This window comes from Podarcis pityusensis (genome assembly GCF_964106645.2).
Source record: "Podarcis pityusensis genome assembly, chromosome: 7".
Lineage (NCBI taxonomy): Eukaryota > Metazoa > Chordata > Lepidosauria > Squamata > Lacertidae > Podarcis > Podarcis pityusensis.
Window position 1 is genome coordinate 48,959,485 of NC_138031.1, and position 18,892 is coordinate 48,978,376.

The 18,892-nt window shown below is 38.7% G+C and overlaps 1 protein-coding gene and 1 long non-coding RNA gene across 12 annotated transcripts in view; one reads left to right on the forward strand and one right to left on the reverse strand.

Moving 5' to 3' along the window:
* The window catches only part of PTPRM (protein tyrosine phosphatase receptor type M), a 412,807-nt gene that overhangs the window by 112,132 nt on the left and 281,783 nt on the right, over positions 1 to 18,892 (forward strand). For all 11 annotated transcript variants that reach the window (XM_081014113.1, XM_081014108.1, XM_081014114.1 and 8 more), the window contains exon 2: positions 2,237 to 2,359. In XM_081014113.1, coding sequence (XP_080870239.1) covers positions 2,237 to 2,359 — 123 coding nt within the window. The remainder of the gene's footprint in view (positions 1 to 2,236; positions 2,360 to 18,892) is intronic.
* On the reverse strand, positions 7,045 to 18,706 carry LOC308481055. Its single transcript, XR_013988430.1, has 3 exons — positions 18,286 to 18,706; positions 8,376 to 8,498; positions 7,045 to 7,398 (listed from the first exon to the last, which is right to left on the reverse strand). It is a non-coding gene; the product is annotated as an uncharacterized lncRNA (long non-coding RNA).

Below are 18,892 nucleotides of genomic sequence, written 5' to 3' on the forward strand. Positions count from 1 at the left end.
GGGAGAACCAAAGGAAGGGTGAATAGACTGGTTGCTGCTGTTCTCCAATGCACTATCCTTTGCTTGATTTACTGTTACCCTATCTGAATTAGGTAGTCATATATTGTTGTATTATGTTGGGGTATAATGTTTCCTCTTGTAGCTATAACCCCCTTGTATGGAGGCTTCCACAGGAAGTAACAGAACTGTGCTCTTGCCCTTCTACACACAGTGTGTGCACACCAAAGCCTGCATAGTTAGCACCAGGTTGTTACAGATAAATAGTCAATGAAATAAGTGGTACCTATATTTCCTAGATATGGCAACCATAGGGTTTTTCCAGAGTTCATTCTTGATATATTTTCTGTGGTTTAGCACAAGGGATGTAATTTCACTGATCCATCCATTAAAAAATACATATTTTTAGTTTTATTGAACTAGCTTTTCTTTCATATTCTAAAATTCCCAGACACAAAATAATAGCAAAATATAAGCTGTGGAGATTTCCTTGATTTCAAAAGTTATCTCATTCTTCCTATCTGAGACAAATTATATTTTGTTGTCGAGGTGAAATATTGAGTAAGAACCATGAGTCCTTTAATGAGCTTACTATTACAGTGTGATTTTTAATTGAGGTGGGTACAGTCAAGAGTGTTCAAGAAAGATGCAGTGTCCAGGACTGCTAATTTCCCTTGAAACATTCAGAGAAAATAAACAAGACTCTTCCTTACAACACAATTTATAACTGTGTGAAAATGACCTATCTGTCTTCCACCGGGGCATATGCAATATGTTTGTGAGGTTTATTATAAAGGAAAACAGATGGTGGTATTTAAGTGAAGAAGAAAGTGTTTGGATGAATGTTGAAAAAATTAATGATTAATGTTTGCTTCCCAGATGAGTCGTTTCTCATATCTCACATTAAGAGTATTAATGTGCGAGTATAGTTCAACTAGCCATTCCTGTTCCTTTTCTTAGTCATAGCTCTTAGTAGTATTTTATTTTATTTTTTAGCATAAAGCAGTATATAGCAGTGAAACCACCAACCTCTTTTGGCCAGTTGGCATACTTGCAAACTGGGGAAACTGTTGTGCGTAGCACACACATTACAAACATGCATCCACCACACACACCTCTTGACATGTATGCACACACTATCCACCTCCACCAGGACTTAGGCTTGGGAAAAGTTTTTTTTTTTTTTTTTTTTTTAAGCCTGACAAGTGGGGATAGCCTTCCTGAAGAGTGCAGTATACCAGTTAAACCAAACACTAGCATGGTTGGGAAACCTTTTCTGATCACATCAACACTATAATTTGTGAAAATGTTATTCTTATAATTTATTAATTAACACTTGCTGGTATTGTGAACCAGTTATTGTGAACCAAAGAATTTTTGAACCGAAGTTCTAGATTAAATTTATAGAATAACAAGATAGAAACTGAAGACAAAACCAGTTATTGGGAGTTGCATACGGGTAGGGTGACTTTATATGCTAGCAAGGCATTGGATGTTCCATCTACATTTAAGTAGAAAAAGAAAGTGTGATTCATTGTAGAAAATGTGTAAACTAATTTCACCTCAGGGTTACACAAACCAATTGTTGAACTTTCTTGAGTATTTGAACTAGCATGTGTAATGGCTATAGGTGGAGTATTATAGTGCATTGGTACCATACTAAAAGCAGCAAATAACTCAACACTGAGTGTGAACTTAGTTTCTGATGTTGATTATAGATCCTTCTGACAAACTACATGATTGCAGTGCATAGACGGCAGACATTGACACATATGTGTCAAGCACATCTCCATCATAATAAGAAAATAATCCTTTTCTGCCAGATCCCAAGTTCCCTCCTGCCCCCATTCCCTCACTGTGGATGTGTGGCTCATACAGTGACTATCTGCATTCTGGGGATTGCAGGGATTTAACACCCGTAAATTCCTACTCTGGTTACTGGAGTGGGCCTGTCCATATGATAGAAATGAGTTTTAAGAATTCCAGGATAATAAGCTGCCTTATAAAAGCAAAGGCATATGATATGCTGATATCGTTCATATCTGACGCTAGCAACCACTGACTTATTTGTAATTAAAATTAATGATATTTTGGAAACAAGTTTATGCTGGGTTCATGGGGGGGAACTTGTTCTATTGTGATGTTCAAGGTAGTAACAGATTTGCAAGCAGGAATTAAAATGAAAATGCAGGAGTCAAAGAATGCATTCAAGTTATTTTATTTCTTTTCTTTTTAACAGGTGGCTGTTCATTCGATGAACCTTTTGCATCATGTGGATATAGTCAGTCTGATGATGATGACCTTAACTGGGATCAAGTGAACACATTGGTAAAGCCCTCATCAGATCCATGGTTGCCAACAGGTAGTTTTCAGTTAAAATTATTTCTTTTATATATTGTATGTTTTATCACTTGCAGTATCTCTTTATACTATTGCTTATGAAACATGTGTGGCACATCAAATATGGCAAAGATAGGGAGATAAAGCACTGGTGGTGATATTTCGTTACCACATCCTGTCAGCAAAAGAATTTCCGCTTGTTCTCCTCTCCCTGCCTGTGTCTTTTGTACCCTCTCCAAATCCAGAAGGTTAGGAGAACCCTTGAATCCTTAGATGGTGTACAAGGAAGAACATTCCATTGTGCAAGCCTAAAGTATTCAGCTAATGGAAGGTTCACTTAGTGCTACGTTGAATTCTACCCCAAGTCTTCTTTTTAAAGATAACTTTCTAAAGATCAGGCAGAGCACTTTACATTCACATTGGCAGATAAAGCTGCTAGTGTGTGGAGGCCACTTCTTTCAGCATACTGGTTGCTCTGGCCCATGGGTTAACCATGACATAGGGCAGGGTTGGCTACCCCAGCTACTTCCCTGTCTGCTTACCTTTTCATATCTTAATGTGGTTGTGAATTCTAAATATTGTCTGATATTTTATGGCAGCTCCCTACTAGTGTCACCTTCTGGTTTTGATGTTGCAACCAAACCTTAGCTTGTCAGCCCTTGAAGTCTCTTGTTGGGGTTACAAAAGGGTATCCATTTTGCTACTAATGGGATGTTTTCAGGCACACTGAAAAACAAATAGCTTTCTCTTCAGTCCAAAATAGAAATGTTTTCTTTCCCTTAACTCTTTAAGATTTGTAAAAGTTGAAAAGATATAATTACAACAGGTTGATGTCTAGATACTTATTTATGTGTAGGCAAAGCAGAGTGGAATAGATAAGAATGCAGACACAATTCTCTTTCAAAATCACATAAGGTTTGTTGGAGTGAGTATGTGGTCTTAATTGCACATATCTGACAACTACTTTGTAAAACAAGACAATGAGTAAGAACATCAAATAGCATTTAGAAGTGGTTGAAAGAAGAGCACATTATATCTTTCAGTTGTTCAGAACTATCACCTTATTCCTTGCTGCTCACAAAAAATATATAAAGAAGCACCACAGTTCAAATTAGGTGTGTGGATCAACTATAAAGTTTGAGATCCTTTGAAAAAATAATTATTTGAACTGAAGCAGTTCAAAGGCTATCTGGTTCAGCTTGGGGTCCAAATTTTGATTCAGAAAAATGAAAACTAAAAAATGCTAGCTTTTTTCTTTTCAACAGAAATGAATTAAATTTCCGTCTGAGTGGATAAAGTTTTCCAAATCAGAGACAAACTTGTTCAGGGTTTTTGTTTTGGACACATTTAAAATTTTATCCTCCCTTCCCCAAAAAGAGCCATCTATAACTTTATTATTTTTTAGGCAGAAACTTCAGCCTTGTGTTCTACTCAGTTGGCATCAGAATCCACAGGAAGTAAATGATGAGTGGATAGGAGTAGTGACACAAAGATAAAAGAACTTGAATATCCAGCTTTTCCCAAGCAAACACCACCTGTATAGAGCAAGTAGAGAGGAGAGAATAGAACAGACAAGAAGAAGGTGATTACTTTAGCATCACTTCCCCAAAAGTGTGTGATTGGAGACCCCGATAAAATAAATATTTCTCATTAGAAGCTAGACCTGTCCTATACAAAAGAGATTTCCTCCACACCTGTCCTCACTGTGGTTATATAGCAATCTTGGAAGGAAATGTTTCAGTTTTTGCAGACAAATCGCAGCATCTTTTTAATTAAAAAAATCCAACTCTTTTATGGTTTGAGGTGCTTTGATGGTCTCTGCTTTGGTTCAGGGTGCTTTGGGCATCCTGCCTTGATTCAAACAAGCCCATAATCTGTCTTAAGCTGTCCCACTTTGGTTCTGGATCTGTCTAAATATTTAGCATACCCCTAGCTCAAACACAACATACTTGCTTTGATTGACATCTCTTTTCCAGAAATAAAAGTGACTGTATTATAGTGGCTAAGAGATGGCAACTTTAATCAAGTTGTATCATTAACATTTCACCTCTTGGAGAATCTACTTTGGAGAAGAGCTCCAAAACAATGATAATAATAAGGCTTCAGACAGCTGTGCAGGCCCCAAACTAGGCTACAGGACACAACTTAGAGAAACTCCTGACCCGTAGCAACAAACAAGCTTTGTAATATCTGGACCTGTCTGGCCAAGTTTGCTGTCTGGCCAAGTTTGAAGAAGCATAGAAGTAGATCCCTGGTGGATCAGATAATATTTTATTTTAAACTATATTACCAGAGTTGGCAACTGGTCAACCAGATCTGTGCTGTTTTGCCCTCAACCCCAAAAACTAATATTCAGATGAATCCTGTATCTCAATCTTCAGTTTCTATTTAGCTAACACAATTAATACTGGTGGATATACTCCTGAGACCCTGTTAAAGATTATGCAACTAACATTTATATCTAATGTCCTCATTTCAGCTAAATGTAGCTCCCCTCCAAAAAAAAAACACCCCACACAGCAATAACAAAAGCAAAAAGTAAATTAAAAAGATGGTTTGTCTCAGCAAAATTAATCCATACATATGAACCTTTGTAATGTGGCACATATTAAGTGACAAAGGTATCAATTGAAAACCAGGTAAATTAATTTAGCAAATGGATAAATGATTTAATTTGCTGCATTCTGTGTGAAGAATCTATATTGTCATATAGAGATGCTTGAGGAATGCATTCTTTGCCAATTCCCGTATGAACTGTATTGATCTGTACTTTTTGGAATCATGTGCAAATCAAAGCTTAGCTATTTAACGTATGTTGCACCATTCTGAATTTTTCAGCACTTTTTTTTTTTTACAATTTAGTTACAAGTTAGTTTCCTTGCAGTTCAGTATTAACTCTTAGTTCCCCCTCCCACGTGTATTTAACTGCTTCTCTACTTTCCAACATCATTAGTTATTCACAGTTCTTATAATGATGTTATCAGCTATGGCCTTTCTGAAGCATACCGAAACCATATTTTCCTTCTCTAGGATATGAGGCATCAGTTACAGGAACATGTACTTATTTCATAAAATACTTTACAAGTTTTTTATAATCTCATGATCAGCATACTGGGTACTCTGCACGCAGGATAGGTTGCATTGGAACACTGGGCAGGACTTGATAAGAATTACTAATGATCAGGAAGTGGGGTTGGGATAAGTCTGCATTACTTGTCATGAAACAGGACTAAGTATTGAAAATATTAAGGACTATTTTCCTGGTGAACCCTTTTGTGTGAATGGACTTCCCCAAACTTCCCCACTTTGTGTTATAGGAATTAGGTTGAAAGTTTCTTAGATTTTCCAGGTCCAGTTCCCTCAACTGCCGCTTTCTTTTGCTTCCAACTTGAAGCTAAAGTCACAGTGAGAAGCAAACTATGGAAGAGCTCCGAATTTCAAAAATCAGAATGTGTTTTAACTCTTTGGTTTAAAAAAAGGTTGATTATAATTCTATATATGTTCTCTATTTTGTGAAGGCAGAATAAATTAGAAATTGCTGTCACTGAAGGGACAGATAGAATTTAATTTCCCCCCTGTGCCAAGCATCACATTTATGTCAGAGAAGGTAGCTAATGTTCCAATCTGCAGAAGAAGGTCGTGGCCTTGTGAGAATAATAATGCTTCCATCCTAGCCCTCAAGGATCTGTGCCCCACCCCTCTGCAAGCTGCATGACTGAAGGATAACAAGGCAAGAAGCTGTGTAGGTACAGCAACCCAAAATTAATGAAGTATCCCAGGACAGTGGAATGACAGAAGAGCTGCCTTTTTGCCCCTTAAAGGCACCAGAAAGCATAGCAGGGAAGAGAAGACTGGAATGCAAGCACCATTCTTGAATGGGAAAAAACCCCTGAAGTTTCATGTTGCTCATCAACACGCCCTGTCCATATATTGCGGAAAAACAAATGTATTATGCTAATAATATATGCAAACTAAGATTCACTAGCAGCCTCCAGAGAGGCTCCAGTTGACGAAATGTGTGCATCCTTTGAAATCGACTGGTCTCAGGTACTTGCAGAAACACTCTTCAAATTATATCTCCATACGTGGGGGTTGTGAATTCTCAAGTATCAAAGGGTTTTGCTAGAAGACTGTAGTGGTATCTGGTTTGCTCTATTTGCAGAGCATCTGGGGTTACTGCACTGAACTATTGAACCTGATGGTACAAGTAAAATTATAGAATTCCTTCAGTTTATTTCTGACAGCTCATCTATGTAGAGATAATTGTTTTCCTAACTTTAGCTTCCTTGATAATTCAAGAAAAAAATAGGCAAATATGATTTTGACAGTATTAGATTCGTCATGCAAGAAACAGCCATTATTACTTTAAAGCTTGCTCACAATTTTGTGACAACTGGGTTCCGTAAGTTGAGGGCTCATTGTATTTTAGTAAATGATCTGTCAAATCCCCAAAAGGTGTTTAGTCTTTTATTCAGATGGCTAAGTAATATTAAAACATACCATCTTGTTTGCTGTTAATATGATGGAACAGCTGAAGACAAGCTTTAAGAAAGTTCAGTTATTAATATTTATGGCTGTATGAATGCTCATCCAAGAAAATGCAGACTAATAATTGGGTGTAACTGCAAGAGGTTTTAAAAACTTCTGCTGAGCCACAGCTTTTTTAAGCAAGCTGTTTGGACTCCCCCCAATGAATAAATGAAGTGATTCAATTATTTAAAAGTTTATTCAAATGCTAGTGTACATAGTGATGGTTAAGAGAATGAGCTGAGAGCCACGGAGTCCCCAGTTTCACCTCATCTCACCCACGAACTTAGTTTTGCTCTTCTCCATCATCCCATTCTGCCGCACTGCCCCAAGTTCTCAGTAGTTGCTTGTTATTTTCATCTCTGGCCTTGTTCTGCTCTCCTGCCCCTCCTCAGTTCATGCAGTTGACTGGCTTATCACACCAGCAGTATCCCAGGAGATTGGAGCTGTTGCTTATGCTTTCGGATGCTTTAGCGGGTAGTGTGTGTACAGCAGATATATCAGATGTGTGTTCTTTACAGTGCTTGGGAATTTCTGTTTAAAAAGGAGGCAGTTCGATTCAAGTTTATCAAAATGAACTTTTTAGTTTATAAAAAAAATCAACTTTGGCATTTCCCCCTAGCATTCAGAATGTGGGGAGTCCCAAAATAAGTTATACGTTGCACACAGGTTATCAGATGTTTGACAGAATGTCAACTGGTGAAACTTTCCCATAATTGTATTTCCATACTAAAAAGGCTTGGCTTGTTTAATTTGTGCCAGACACATAGCTGTTAAAGGCACAAGGCATCATTTGTTTTGTTTCTGTTCCTTTACTTCTTGCTGCAAGTTGCTCCTGTTAGAAGAGACCAAATCTTTTCAGAAGCAAAGATTTTTAAAAGTTTCATGTTTATTCCTTCTGATTGTTTAGTCATAGTTTTTAAGGGCCAAGCATCCTTCGCAACAGCAGCACCTCTTAATCTGCCTAATAAGCCTTAGACCATTGCCTTCATGTTTACAGTCTAGCTTCCTTTCTAGATGTCCAGTTGACTACTTCATTCTGAGCACTGATTCTTCTGGATCTTATGTATTACTACTAGCTTGCTATGACTGGCTGTAAAGCTGGTCTGAATGCCACCTCCCATTATGACCGGGGCAGTAATTTTGGACTCCTACTGACTTCAGTGGTGAAACACAACTTTTATATGTGGAACATTATACCAGTGTTTGGAGTGGGACTGATCTTTCATTGAATATAGGTTTTAATCATATTCCTTTGCATAAATCAGTTATGATAGTGTATCTCCGCATCCTGCTGGTGCAACGAGTTTATTTGGAGTCCTGTCCTGATCCAGTGAATGTAATTCAATGATAGGACTGTGCCTACAAACTTTTTGCAATGGTCTTAACTAAATGCAACCAGTACCGCTGTAGAGAGAGTTTTGCCCCTCTTCTGCTGTTAACCCTTGTCTATAACGAGGATGTTATGCAAGGCATTTTAGTTGTAGCATAATAATTTAAAGTATAATTACCATTTTTTCTTTTGTTCGATGCATTCCTTTGTGTGGCATTTCAAAAGTGTAGATGTTCTCAAAGGCACTGAAAAATCTCATTGTTGCTTGTAAGATATCTAAGTGAAAGCATCTTGATGTAATCTTATTGGAGACATACACAAAGCAATTCATTAGTGTGAAGTATTATACTACATTTAACAGCTTTGATCAGAAGTCTTTGAATGTTGCATAATGGGTGTAAAGTTGGGGCTAGCATAGTTGAAATTTAACTACAAGCTTATTTTAATATGTCCTTGGCCACAATTCACATTTAATATAAATTGCAAAGGCATTATCCAACCACCACTGATTCACTGGACTTCTGTAGATGCTGGGGAAATGGTGATCACTGCCTGCAGTCTGATGACCACCTGAAAGCTGCCATCACTGGGTTGGCATGGAGAGACTTTCTGCACAGTTTCTAATGTGGGGAACACTTCCATGTGTTTATGTTAAAACATTTAAAGCAGCTTTCATATGTTAAATCCCCCATAAGGAGCTCTACCATGCAAAGGAGATTTGGGGCAGTTTCCTCATGGGGCTTCTAATTTTTCAGTTGGCTCTTATTAGTTAAAATAGTCATATCTCACCCTTCTAGTGTAAAACTCAGGGGAGTCTTTAACACATATAACATTAACTGCAAAACAAAAACAAAAAACCCCTGGGTCAGCAGTTGAAGATGCATAAAAACATTGCCGCCTTCAAAAAATAAAAGCTGTCTGGTATTAAAAGTTTTTCAGTAACGTGTGAAAAATAGTGAGGGAAGGGGTCAGCCACACTTCATAGGGAAAGCTGTTTCATAATCTGAGCCCTTAAATCAAGCTGTTGATTAAAATGCTAGAAAACTATTATTAGGTTTTGCTACCCCACCCCACTGCTTTTACTGGTAGACCTTGAAAACCCATTTCTGCATGCATTACTAACATAGTCTCTAAGGGAATGCAATAAAATTTAATATGGCCATCATAATGTGGATTGAACACATGATTATTGCCTGTAGTTTGCATGAAAATGCAATAGAATATGTGGTGGCTGTGAGTGATAGTGGGGATTTACCGTATTTTTCGCTCTATAAGACGCACTTTCCCCCTCCTAAAAAGTAAGGGGAAATGTGTGTGTGTCTTACGGAGCGAATGCAGGCAGGAGGCTCTGCTCAGCGCTCCCTTTAAAGAGCCGCGTGGAGCGTGTGTGCGGCTCTTGGGGGAGCCTTAGCCGCATGCAGCCTCTCCCGGTCAGGGGGATGAAGGCTCCCCTTGCTTGGGAGAGGCTGCGTGGGGCTGTCCCATAAGCCAGGACAGCCAGCGGGATTGCTGCGCAGCGATCCCGCTTGCTGTCCTGGCTTCTGGGATTCAGAATATTTTTTTTCGTGTTTTCCTCTTCCAAAAACTAGGTGCGTCTTATGGTCTGGTGCGTCTTATAGAGCGAAAAAAACGGTAGATACCAACTCATCCCAAGCCTTGCAGCCTGTCTGGAGAGCGGGGAAAAACTTGCCATTGGGATGCTGACTAGACTTCAGCATGTTTACACTATTGCTGGTGAATAATAATAATAATAATAATAATAATAATAATAATTTATACCCTGCCCACCTGGCTGGGTTTCCCCAGCCACTCTGGGCGACTTCCAACCGAATATTAAAAACAATACAGCGTCAGACATTAAAAACTTCCCTAAACAGGTCCACCTTCAGTTGTCTTTTAAAAGTAAAATAGTTGTTTATTGCCTTGATATCCACTGGGAGGGAGTTCCATAGGACAGGTGCCACTACCAAGAAGGCCCTCAAACTTAGTCATGTTCATTAATTTAAGTGGTGGGTTCACTTAGAGTAAAATTTAGCTGAATACTACCTATAGTTGTTTTCTGAACATTTTATGTGCTGGTTAATAATGTACGTAAGAAACAGCTTTCCGATAGGCAGATGGACATTTTTGATAATGATTATATATGTCTCTCTGCTCCTTGTTTTTTGAGCTTGGGGCTCATCCAGATTTCCGCTTGTCCCACCACTTTACCCTGGGAAACCCAATCTTTACTGCTGAATTGGAGCAAACATCGGTTGAGCCCCAGATTGTGGGTGATATCACGTTGCTTGCAAGCTGCTTGGCTTCCGCCCACCACTGCTGGCTGCCTTGCCTCTGTTGGCTCTCTGGTACTGCGGCAGCAACTGGGCTGAACCCTTGTGGAGATTGTGCCTATGTTGCTCTGTGCGACGTCACACTCATGACTCATTGGGTCGCCCGGCTGAGCACCCACAGTGTGTGCCCAAACGCACACACACGCACACACCGAGATGGCACTTCCAACCACCCCACTCTTTGCTTTTGGAAGCTTCAGTAGGTGAGGAACACCAAGGGAGAAGGTGAAGCTGTCAGGCTGTTATTTTTGCTGCTGGATGTCATTCACATAATCTTGCTTATAGTACTGAAATTTTGTTTTTGTATGTTTTTATATTTGCTGTTGTGCTGTTGTTTTATTATGTTGTTATGAAATTGTTTTTGTACTGTTTGATTTTGAAATAGATTCCTGTTTTCTTTGTTGTAAGCCGCTTTAAGCACATTTTTTGTGTATGGAAAAGTGGCATACAAATAAAATTACGAATGAAATGAAATTATGAACAAGCTGGTAAGGAACAAAGCAAGCAAATCAGAAGACAATAGAAAATGAAGCTGCAGAAGTACAGGCAAACATTGGCTGTTTAGAGTCTTCAGCATATGAGTTGTTGACGAAGTATCAGTATCTTTCTAGCTTCATTTTGTTCTGGCAGTATTTCATGGAATCTGCATATCAAAGTGAATTATATTAAATAATACACATATTAATAATATTTAATGGTTCTGTGCGACCCACAATATATATTTAAATTACACAGGCATGTAATAATTCTCTGGAGTTCAGATTATTGGGCATGTTATTCAAATAAGTTTTATAAATTCCTTCCAGGCTATATCCAGTGATACGTATATTTCTTTCCCTGAGGTTGTTTGATACCCAGTGGTGCCTTGATGTTCTTGCATTGCAGAACAAATAGTTATTATTTATTTTCCTGTAATTCTGTCTTTAAATGAAAGAGCCATGAGGGTGTATATCTTTCTTGCTGAGTTGTTATAGATGTACTTGCACTAATGGAAAATTGCTAATGTATTACAGTATTGTACATTAATATGAAACACTTACTGCTTGTTTTCTTTTTTATATATAAAAAATAGCTTCATCTTTCAGAAGTATGTCTAGATAAAATAAATGGAGGTAATTTCTGGTTAGAAAAACATTTGTTGGCTGTAGTGTCTGAATAAAGCAAGATGCAAGTATTCCTCCTCCCTCTTCCGTTTCCATATGAGTATATGGATCACCAATAAGGATTTGACTCTTTGAAAAGATGGAGCAACTGACTGGTTTAGTGCTTTTAAGTATGTTGGCGTTGGTAACTTTTGGTTTTATATGACTTCCAAGATCCTTTGTGATTGTTGCCAACAAAGACTTCATGGAACTGTGGATTTCAGTGGGCTTGTAAAAGAGTTTCACTTCCTTTATACCAGTGCTCTCATTAGTGTGCTATAAGCGTCTCTAGCACTGTGTGTGTGTTTGTGTGTGAGGGACGGAGGGTGGGACTCAAGGTACAGTGATCTCAAGTGCTTTACTGCTGACTTCTGGCTGTTTGCTGTTCCAAACCGATAAAACAATTATTTTTCTGATGGTTGAGGCCCATTTCAAATGTGTAGGCAAAAATAAGCCCTGTAAAAATAAGAACTGACCTTCGTTCTCAATCTCAAATTATCTATTGATGTATTAAACAAACAAACAAACAAACAAACAAACAAACAACAGGCCATCCTATCCAGAAGATTTCCACAGTTGTCTCTTCTTGTAGTCAAATAAATTTTACTCAGAGTAGACCCACTAAAGTTAATAGACCTAAGTTAGTCATGGCCATTAATTTTAATGGGTCTACTATGGGTAAAAGTTGACTACAATCCCACATTTACAATTTTTGCTAAGGTCAACATGGCAGTAAATACGGAAAACTCACAAATATTAGACAAAATAAAAGTAAGGCTAAATAAAATGTGACAGATACCAGTGGAAGAGTCACCCCATAAAGAATCTCCAGTAAAGGTATACTTAATCCTTTCTTGAGAAATATAAAGTATCTCACTCAATTTACTAGATTACTCTTGCTGAGAATTGTGATCATTATTATTATTATTGTGATGATGATGAGGTTGATGATGATGATTAAAGTTTGAGTTTGCTTGCTAGCAGCTGCACAAACAATGAATACTTAAACAGTATTAACTTTGAAGCAATGTTAAAAACACAGAACAGAAAGATGGGGACCCTTGAGAAGCCTATCAGAATTTGAAATATGCATGATTGCGCAAAGTCAGAAAAACAGCTCCTCCTCTAGAATTTAAGTATTCCAAGCAAAGTTGGCTAGCCTTGTCTCTGAAGGAAACAATCAAATACAAGAAGTACTAAGGCTTATTTATCCAGAGAAATTGAGTATAACAAAAGTGCAACAGATCAGTCTATTTATCACCTGAACAGAGATAAATGAAAGCTGTAAACAATGATAATGAGTAGTGAAAAGATTAATCTTTTAATTTTCTCTCTTCCCTCTATGAGCTCCTCTACTCAGCATTCTTTCTAATTTTGAGAAGCTGACCACATAGTCCACAAATCAGTTAAGATACAATGCTGAGATTCAAGCAAGCTGATTCCCTTGGAAATTAATGAGAATAATAGACTATCTTAAAAGCTAAGCACTGTGGCTTAGCAGGTGTATAAATCAGAATATTTGCTTCTAAATAAAGGAAGATGTGCCAGGAGTTATGATATTATTTTAAAAGCTAGTCCATAAGCTCCAACATTCTACTAATAAAAATCAGGACCCGGGCCTTGCACTTCCTTCCCAAAACCCAGTAAGCTTCTGCCTGGCTTAGGTAAGGAGGCATGATGCTCTGACAGGGTGTGAAAGCCCTTCTGCCTCTTTCCCAAAGCCCTGTAAGTGCTTGCTGGCTTTGGGAAGGAGGCAGAAGGGCTGCAGGATCCTGTCAGAGCCTCATACCTTCTTCCCAAAGGCTAGAAAATGCTCCTTTACAATGCTTCTGCCGCTACAGGAGCCGCTTCTACAGTCCCCATCCACAGGTGACGTGAAATTGGGGCAGGCCAGGATGAAGGCAGAGACTGGGGCACCTTCAAAGAAAACATGCTTGTCCCACTTAAATTGGGGCACTTAGAATGTATGGTAGTCCCGTCCTTTTACCTTGACACTTTCACAATACAGTGGTACCTTGGGTCTCGAATTTAATCAGTTGCAGGAGTCTTTTTGACTCCGGGAACGGTTCAAAAACCAAGGTGCGGCTTCTGGAAGCGGCAATCAGAAGCCGCGGAAGCTGCATCGGACGTTCAGCTTCCAAAGAACGTTTGCAAACCGGAACACCCACTTCTGGGTTTGCGACGTTCAGTAGCCAATTTGTTCGACAACTAAGCCATTCGACTACCAAGGTACCACTGTATCTTTTAAATGTAAGGAGTATGAGACGACACAGTCTTTGAAGAGCGGAATTGTGTAGTGCTGTATCGTTATAATACGGCTATATTAGTTATTTTTACAATTTTATTGGCAACTGTAATATGTATGCTATTCTTTATTGGAAAAATATTGTCATAGTATCTCTCTGTCATACAAAACTGTTCCCACACTGACATCTCTCAGAATGTATTAGCCCTACTTCCTGTATCAGAGCCTGGTTAAGGAAGAAGGGATTTAAGGGGATGGACTGCAGGGGTTAGAGCTTTCTTAGTATTGGTGTTCGGCTGTTTTCACCTACGTGACCACTCTCACACCTATCTTTAGATCTTTAGTTGTGCATTTACAGTACAGGTCTATCACTATCACATAGTTTGTGTCTTTAATGACATGCTGACCTTAATTATGGACTTCTGTTATTGGGCATCAACTAGGTATCAGTGATAATGACTGTTATGTATCATGCTTTAGGTCACATACATCTTGTATTGTCATTGTTCATTCTATAAGAGTTCAGTGTTGTCTAGTTCATTATGGGGAGAAGAAACCTGTCACCTGAGTGACATCAATTTCCCTTTTTCTCTAGCCCTTTTCACATGCTACTCATATTCTCAGCAATCATGGATACAACAGGAAGCAAGACTGCACCTACAGTGTTCCATTTCCCACTGGCCTTGCCCCATTGCTGTTCACACGTTAAGCACCAAGTCTGCAAATGGGTGTCTCTTTATAAGCAGCTTAAGCAGATGTTTATTTGCAGATGTCCATGTGGGGTACATAAACATCAGTGGGATAGGACCAGTTGAGGGCACCATGTTCAGTGCCAGCAGCACAGCCATGTATGCTCCCCGTAGTATCTTATGATTACCCTACATGTGAGTGATGCATGAAAAGAGTGTTTGAATTCAAAGGAAAGTTTCTTTCCTTAGTGACAGCTGTATGCATCTCTGTATCAAATAACTTTTTGAAGTTGAATAACTTTTTAAAATAACTTTTTAAAGCAGGGCAGAGTGTGTAAATGAACTAAGGGTTTCTTCAAAACTTCTTTTTGTAAAAGATCTGAAAAACAATAGTTAGAGATGAGATGAAACATCACCACAGGTATAAATTTCTGCCTAGCAGCTGTGAGTCAGTCACATTATAGAATCATGGATCTGGAAGAGGCCAAAAGGCCTTCAAATTGAAACCATACACACTACAGCCATGCCGCACAATCTAGACCATTTTGTATCATAGTCTGAACGCAAGTGCACCGTCAAAGATGACTGCAGAGTAAACAGCAGTGCGTCTTGACAATGCATTTTGTCCCCTCAATTGAAAGCTTGAATTTGTACTGTAGATTATTGCGGGCAGTCAGTTTCTTGCCTCTGATGTTTTATTGTGTTTTGATAGTGTCTGTTTTAATTTTGTGTTAACGTTTGGAATTTTTATGTATACCACTGTGGAATCCATATTTGTGTGAAGGTACGATTTACAAAATTTTAAAATAATAAAATTAATGGGGACAAGAAAGAGAGTTCTGCAGAGGTTATGAAACCTTGCAGTGAGCCCAAACTCTACCAGGTAGTGATTGGTCCCTGGCAAGAGGGACATCGAATTCTTCTGGATACAGATCACCACCATAATGTTCTCTGGCATCAAGAAGAATTTTCCGTAAGGTTCTCCTTTGGATCACCCTTCCTTCTGGTTCCAAATAAAGTAACTAGCTGAAAACAGACTATTTGAATTCAAGCAATAATTAACAAACATGTAAAACACCGACACCTCAGTAACAAGAAGGATCCTTTCCCTATTCTAAGACACAGATTCCATTCGAAGCAGCAGACTAGGGTGTCCAAATGTGCAGTCATCTCATAAGGTTGTTGTAACTCTCAGACACATAACAGGTGATGGTAGTATTACTCTGCAGAAAACAAAGGGTTGTACTCAACATAGCTTTAAGAAGAATGTTCTATTGGTGCAAGGATTTCTCCTTGAGCAGCAGAACGTTCTGCTCCTTCCCTTTCCCATGTCCTCTAAATCTGTTCTGGCATTTCCCTCCACTCTCCAAGACAGATTTTTTTGGGAGGGAAGTGGTCTCATTGTGCTAGTGCAAATACATAATGGAATACCACCCCGAGTATCTAATCATGATAATAGGACTTTTCTTTTAGATGCCGAACCACTAAAACCACTTTAGAGGGATTTTAAAGGGGTTAAACAAATGAATGGAGGAGCTTTGGATGGCTGGCTCCTTTCTACAGTCTTAGCATAGGGAAATTTTCCTACCTAACCAACTCTGAATTTACCAAATTAATGAGGGTTGTGTGAGACAGTGAGGTCTTCTTCACTTTGACTCTGAGAAGATGGTCGTTCTTTAGTTAGAAAAAAAATTCCAGTTCCTTTTCTTCAAAGCAGCTCTTTTAAAAACCACATATATCTCATAAAAGCACTTCCATCTCCTGCTTAGACAAGAAAGTTTCTGAAGAGGTGGGCTATGTGACATCCTAAGGAGTGCCTTCAAGGAAGTTCTTTGCTATTATCTGCCTCCTACTGGTCAGACAGAATTGCCTTCCAGTTTGGAGTGACACCTGAGAAACCGATTTTTATTTGCTCATTGCTAATGCATACAGGAGTAAATCCAGATGAAGAGTTGATTGGCAGAATGAAAAGGAGACTCTGCTATAAAATTGAATTGTGTCAGCAACTTGTTTTGCTTCCTATTTTTCCCATCCAAAAAGAAAGTACGTAAGAAGGAGGAATTGTTAACAGCTTTCTTCTCATCTGAAATTTAATTACTATGTATGAGCAAAATAATTCCATAGAAGTATTAAACAATATTAATATAAGGTTGCCTATCATTGACATTTTCCAGCCATTGCTTTTTCTGTTTCTGGGTATGATCTCTGAGAATTTTATTACTAAAATATATTGCAAAGTGACAGAGAATTAGCAAAAGATGAGGTGATGCCGTACATTTAAAAGACTAATCCAGTATTCATTGTCTCTGATCTGTGTTAAAATTAATGATATTAGATAATCCACCAATTGAACAGATAATGAAGTGGAAGTAATAAGGACTTAATAAAACTGTTTTTCTTTTATTAAATTACCTTACTTTTTGAGCTTACAATGTATTGAAGTTTATGTTTAGCGTTCTAACAAAACTCAGATGAAGAGCATTGGGGAGAGGGGTGGATGGAGATTACTATGTTTTTTCTGATTTTTACAGATACCTGAACTACTATTGCAGTTTAATCTTGTTTTATTTAGACTATTTCTGGCCAATAATCTTGTTTTATTTAGACTATTTCTGGCCAATAAAGCGAGATGAGTGCCACAACCCCAGAGTTGGTCACAACTGGACCTAATGGTCAGGGGTCCCTTTACCTTTACCTTTTTATACTACTTAATATAAAATATAAGTCTAAGTGGTATACAGAAAACTAAAGCAACAACAGACAACTTAAACAGCATTTTTTAAAACAAAAATGCTGTTACATATACAGCTGTTACATTAACACAAAATTTCTAATGCATATATGTAAAGCAATATGAATCCCTTCTTCTTCTGACACACCTCCCCTCCCCTCATCCACCGTTGCTCTCTTTTCCCACTTTTTTTTACTGGTGTTGCCATCCTTCAGGAGTCCTGCTTGCTTGACTGACTTTCTTTTATATACAGAACACTTTACTATAAACTATTTAACTTCTACCCTGAGGTCCTAATGATACTTTCCTGCATCTGTTTGCAAAAAAACTGGCATTTTTTCTTCAGCAGTTCTATCTAGGGGAGGGAGGTAAGAAATGACCAGAGGCCACAGCAATTCACTCAAAAAACCAAATGGTCCCACTGGCCTAAAAAGATTGGTGATCCTTGATCTGTAGCCTCTCCAACTGGGACATGATCTCAGATTGTAATAACAGGGAGTTTGTTAGTTTTCACTGACTCTACTTGAGCTTCATGTGATCCTCCTCCTCTGGTTCTGTCACAGGAAGTTGGTGGGGCACAACAAGAACCCCTGCTCCCAGGCGCAAACCTTTGTCAGGCTGAGGAACAACATGAGCCAATAGGGGTTGTGTGGGTGATTCTTATGGCTGGATCTGGCATCTATGATGGGAGGCTGTGCTGTTTGAGTGATTGGGCTGAAACCACAGTATAGCACTGAGCAGATGGTCATACTGACAAGATTAAGTGATAATTACCTCCTCCCCTGCACAGTGAGACTTAGATATACTTTCGGATCTGATTATGCTGACTAATCAATGAGATGCGCGCAGTGTGGGCAGCCCAACTCTACATGCATATTTCTGAATAAGGGCATTTATTAGTAGTGGAGTGAAAATGGAAGAGAGGAATCCCACATTTCCCAAACTTACCAAAGTGTTTGTGGGAGAAGACAGCTTAGATAGTTTCCAGGAAACAGCTCAGTAGGGCCTCATGCCTTTAACGTTGTTCATGCTCACAGTGTACTAATGCTGGGAATCGTGGGAAATGTTCCCTATTGTCTCTAGATATTATAGTACATTATAGACACATGCACAGCAGGATATGGAGACACTATGAACTCCTTTTCCATGGTTTCAGGCATCTGTGGGTCCTGCTGTGCAGATGTGGCAACATTCAGAGGAAAAAGGAAATCCTACTGAATGTCCTCCTTGCTGCCCCTCCACTTTGGTAAGTTAGGAAGGGTGGCATTTGCCATAAGCAGGCCTCAAGCAGGCCTCTAGGTGCCATCACTCCCAGGGAGGCCTAGATATCTTACCAGAATGGAATGGATCAGTTGTTTAAAAGGGTTAATTTCAGGTGCCTGGTAGAAGTCCTTATTTTATTTTATTTTATTTTCAATTTATTCTTAAATATGTATACCAACCTTCATCTGTACATGTTAGGGCAGTTGACAACATAGAGATGCCACATAAAAGCACAAAATGCATAAGAAAAACAAGAAGAAAGGGGGGGGGCAAACCAATAAGCCCCTTACCC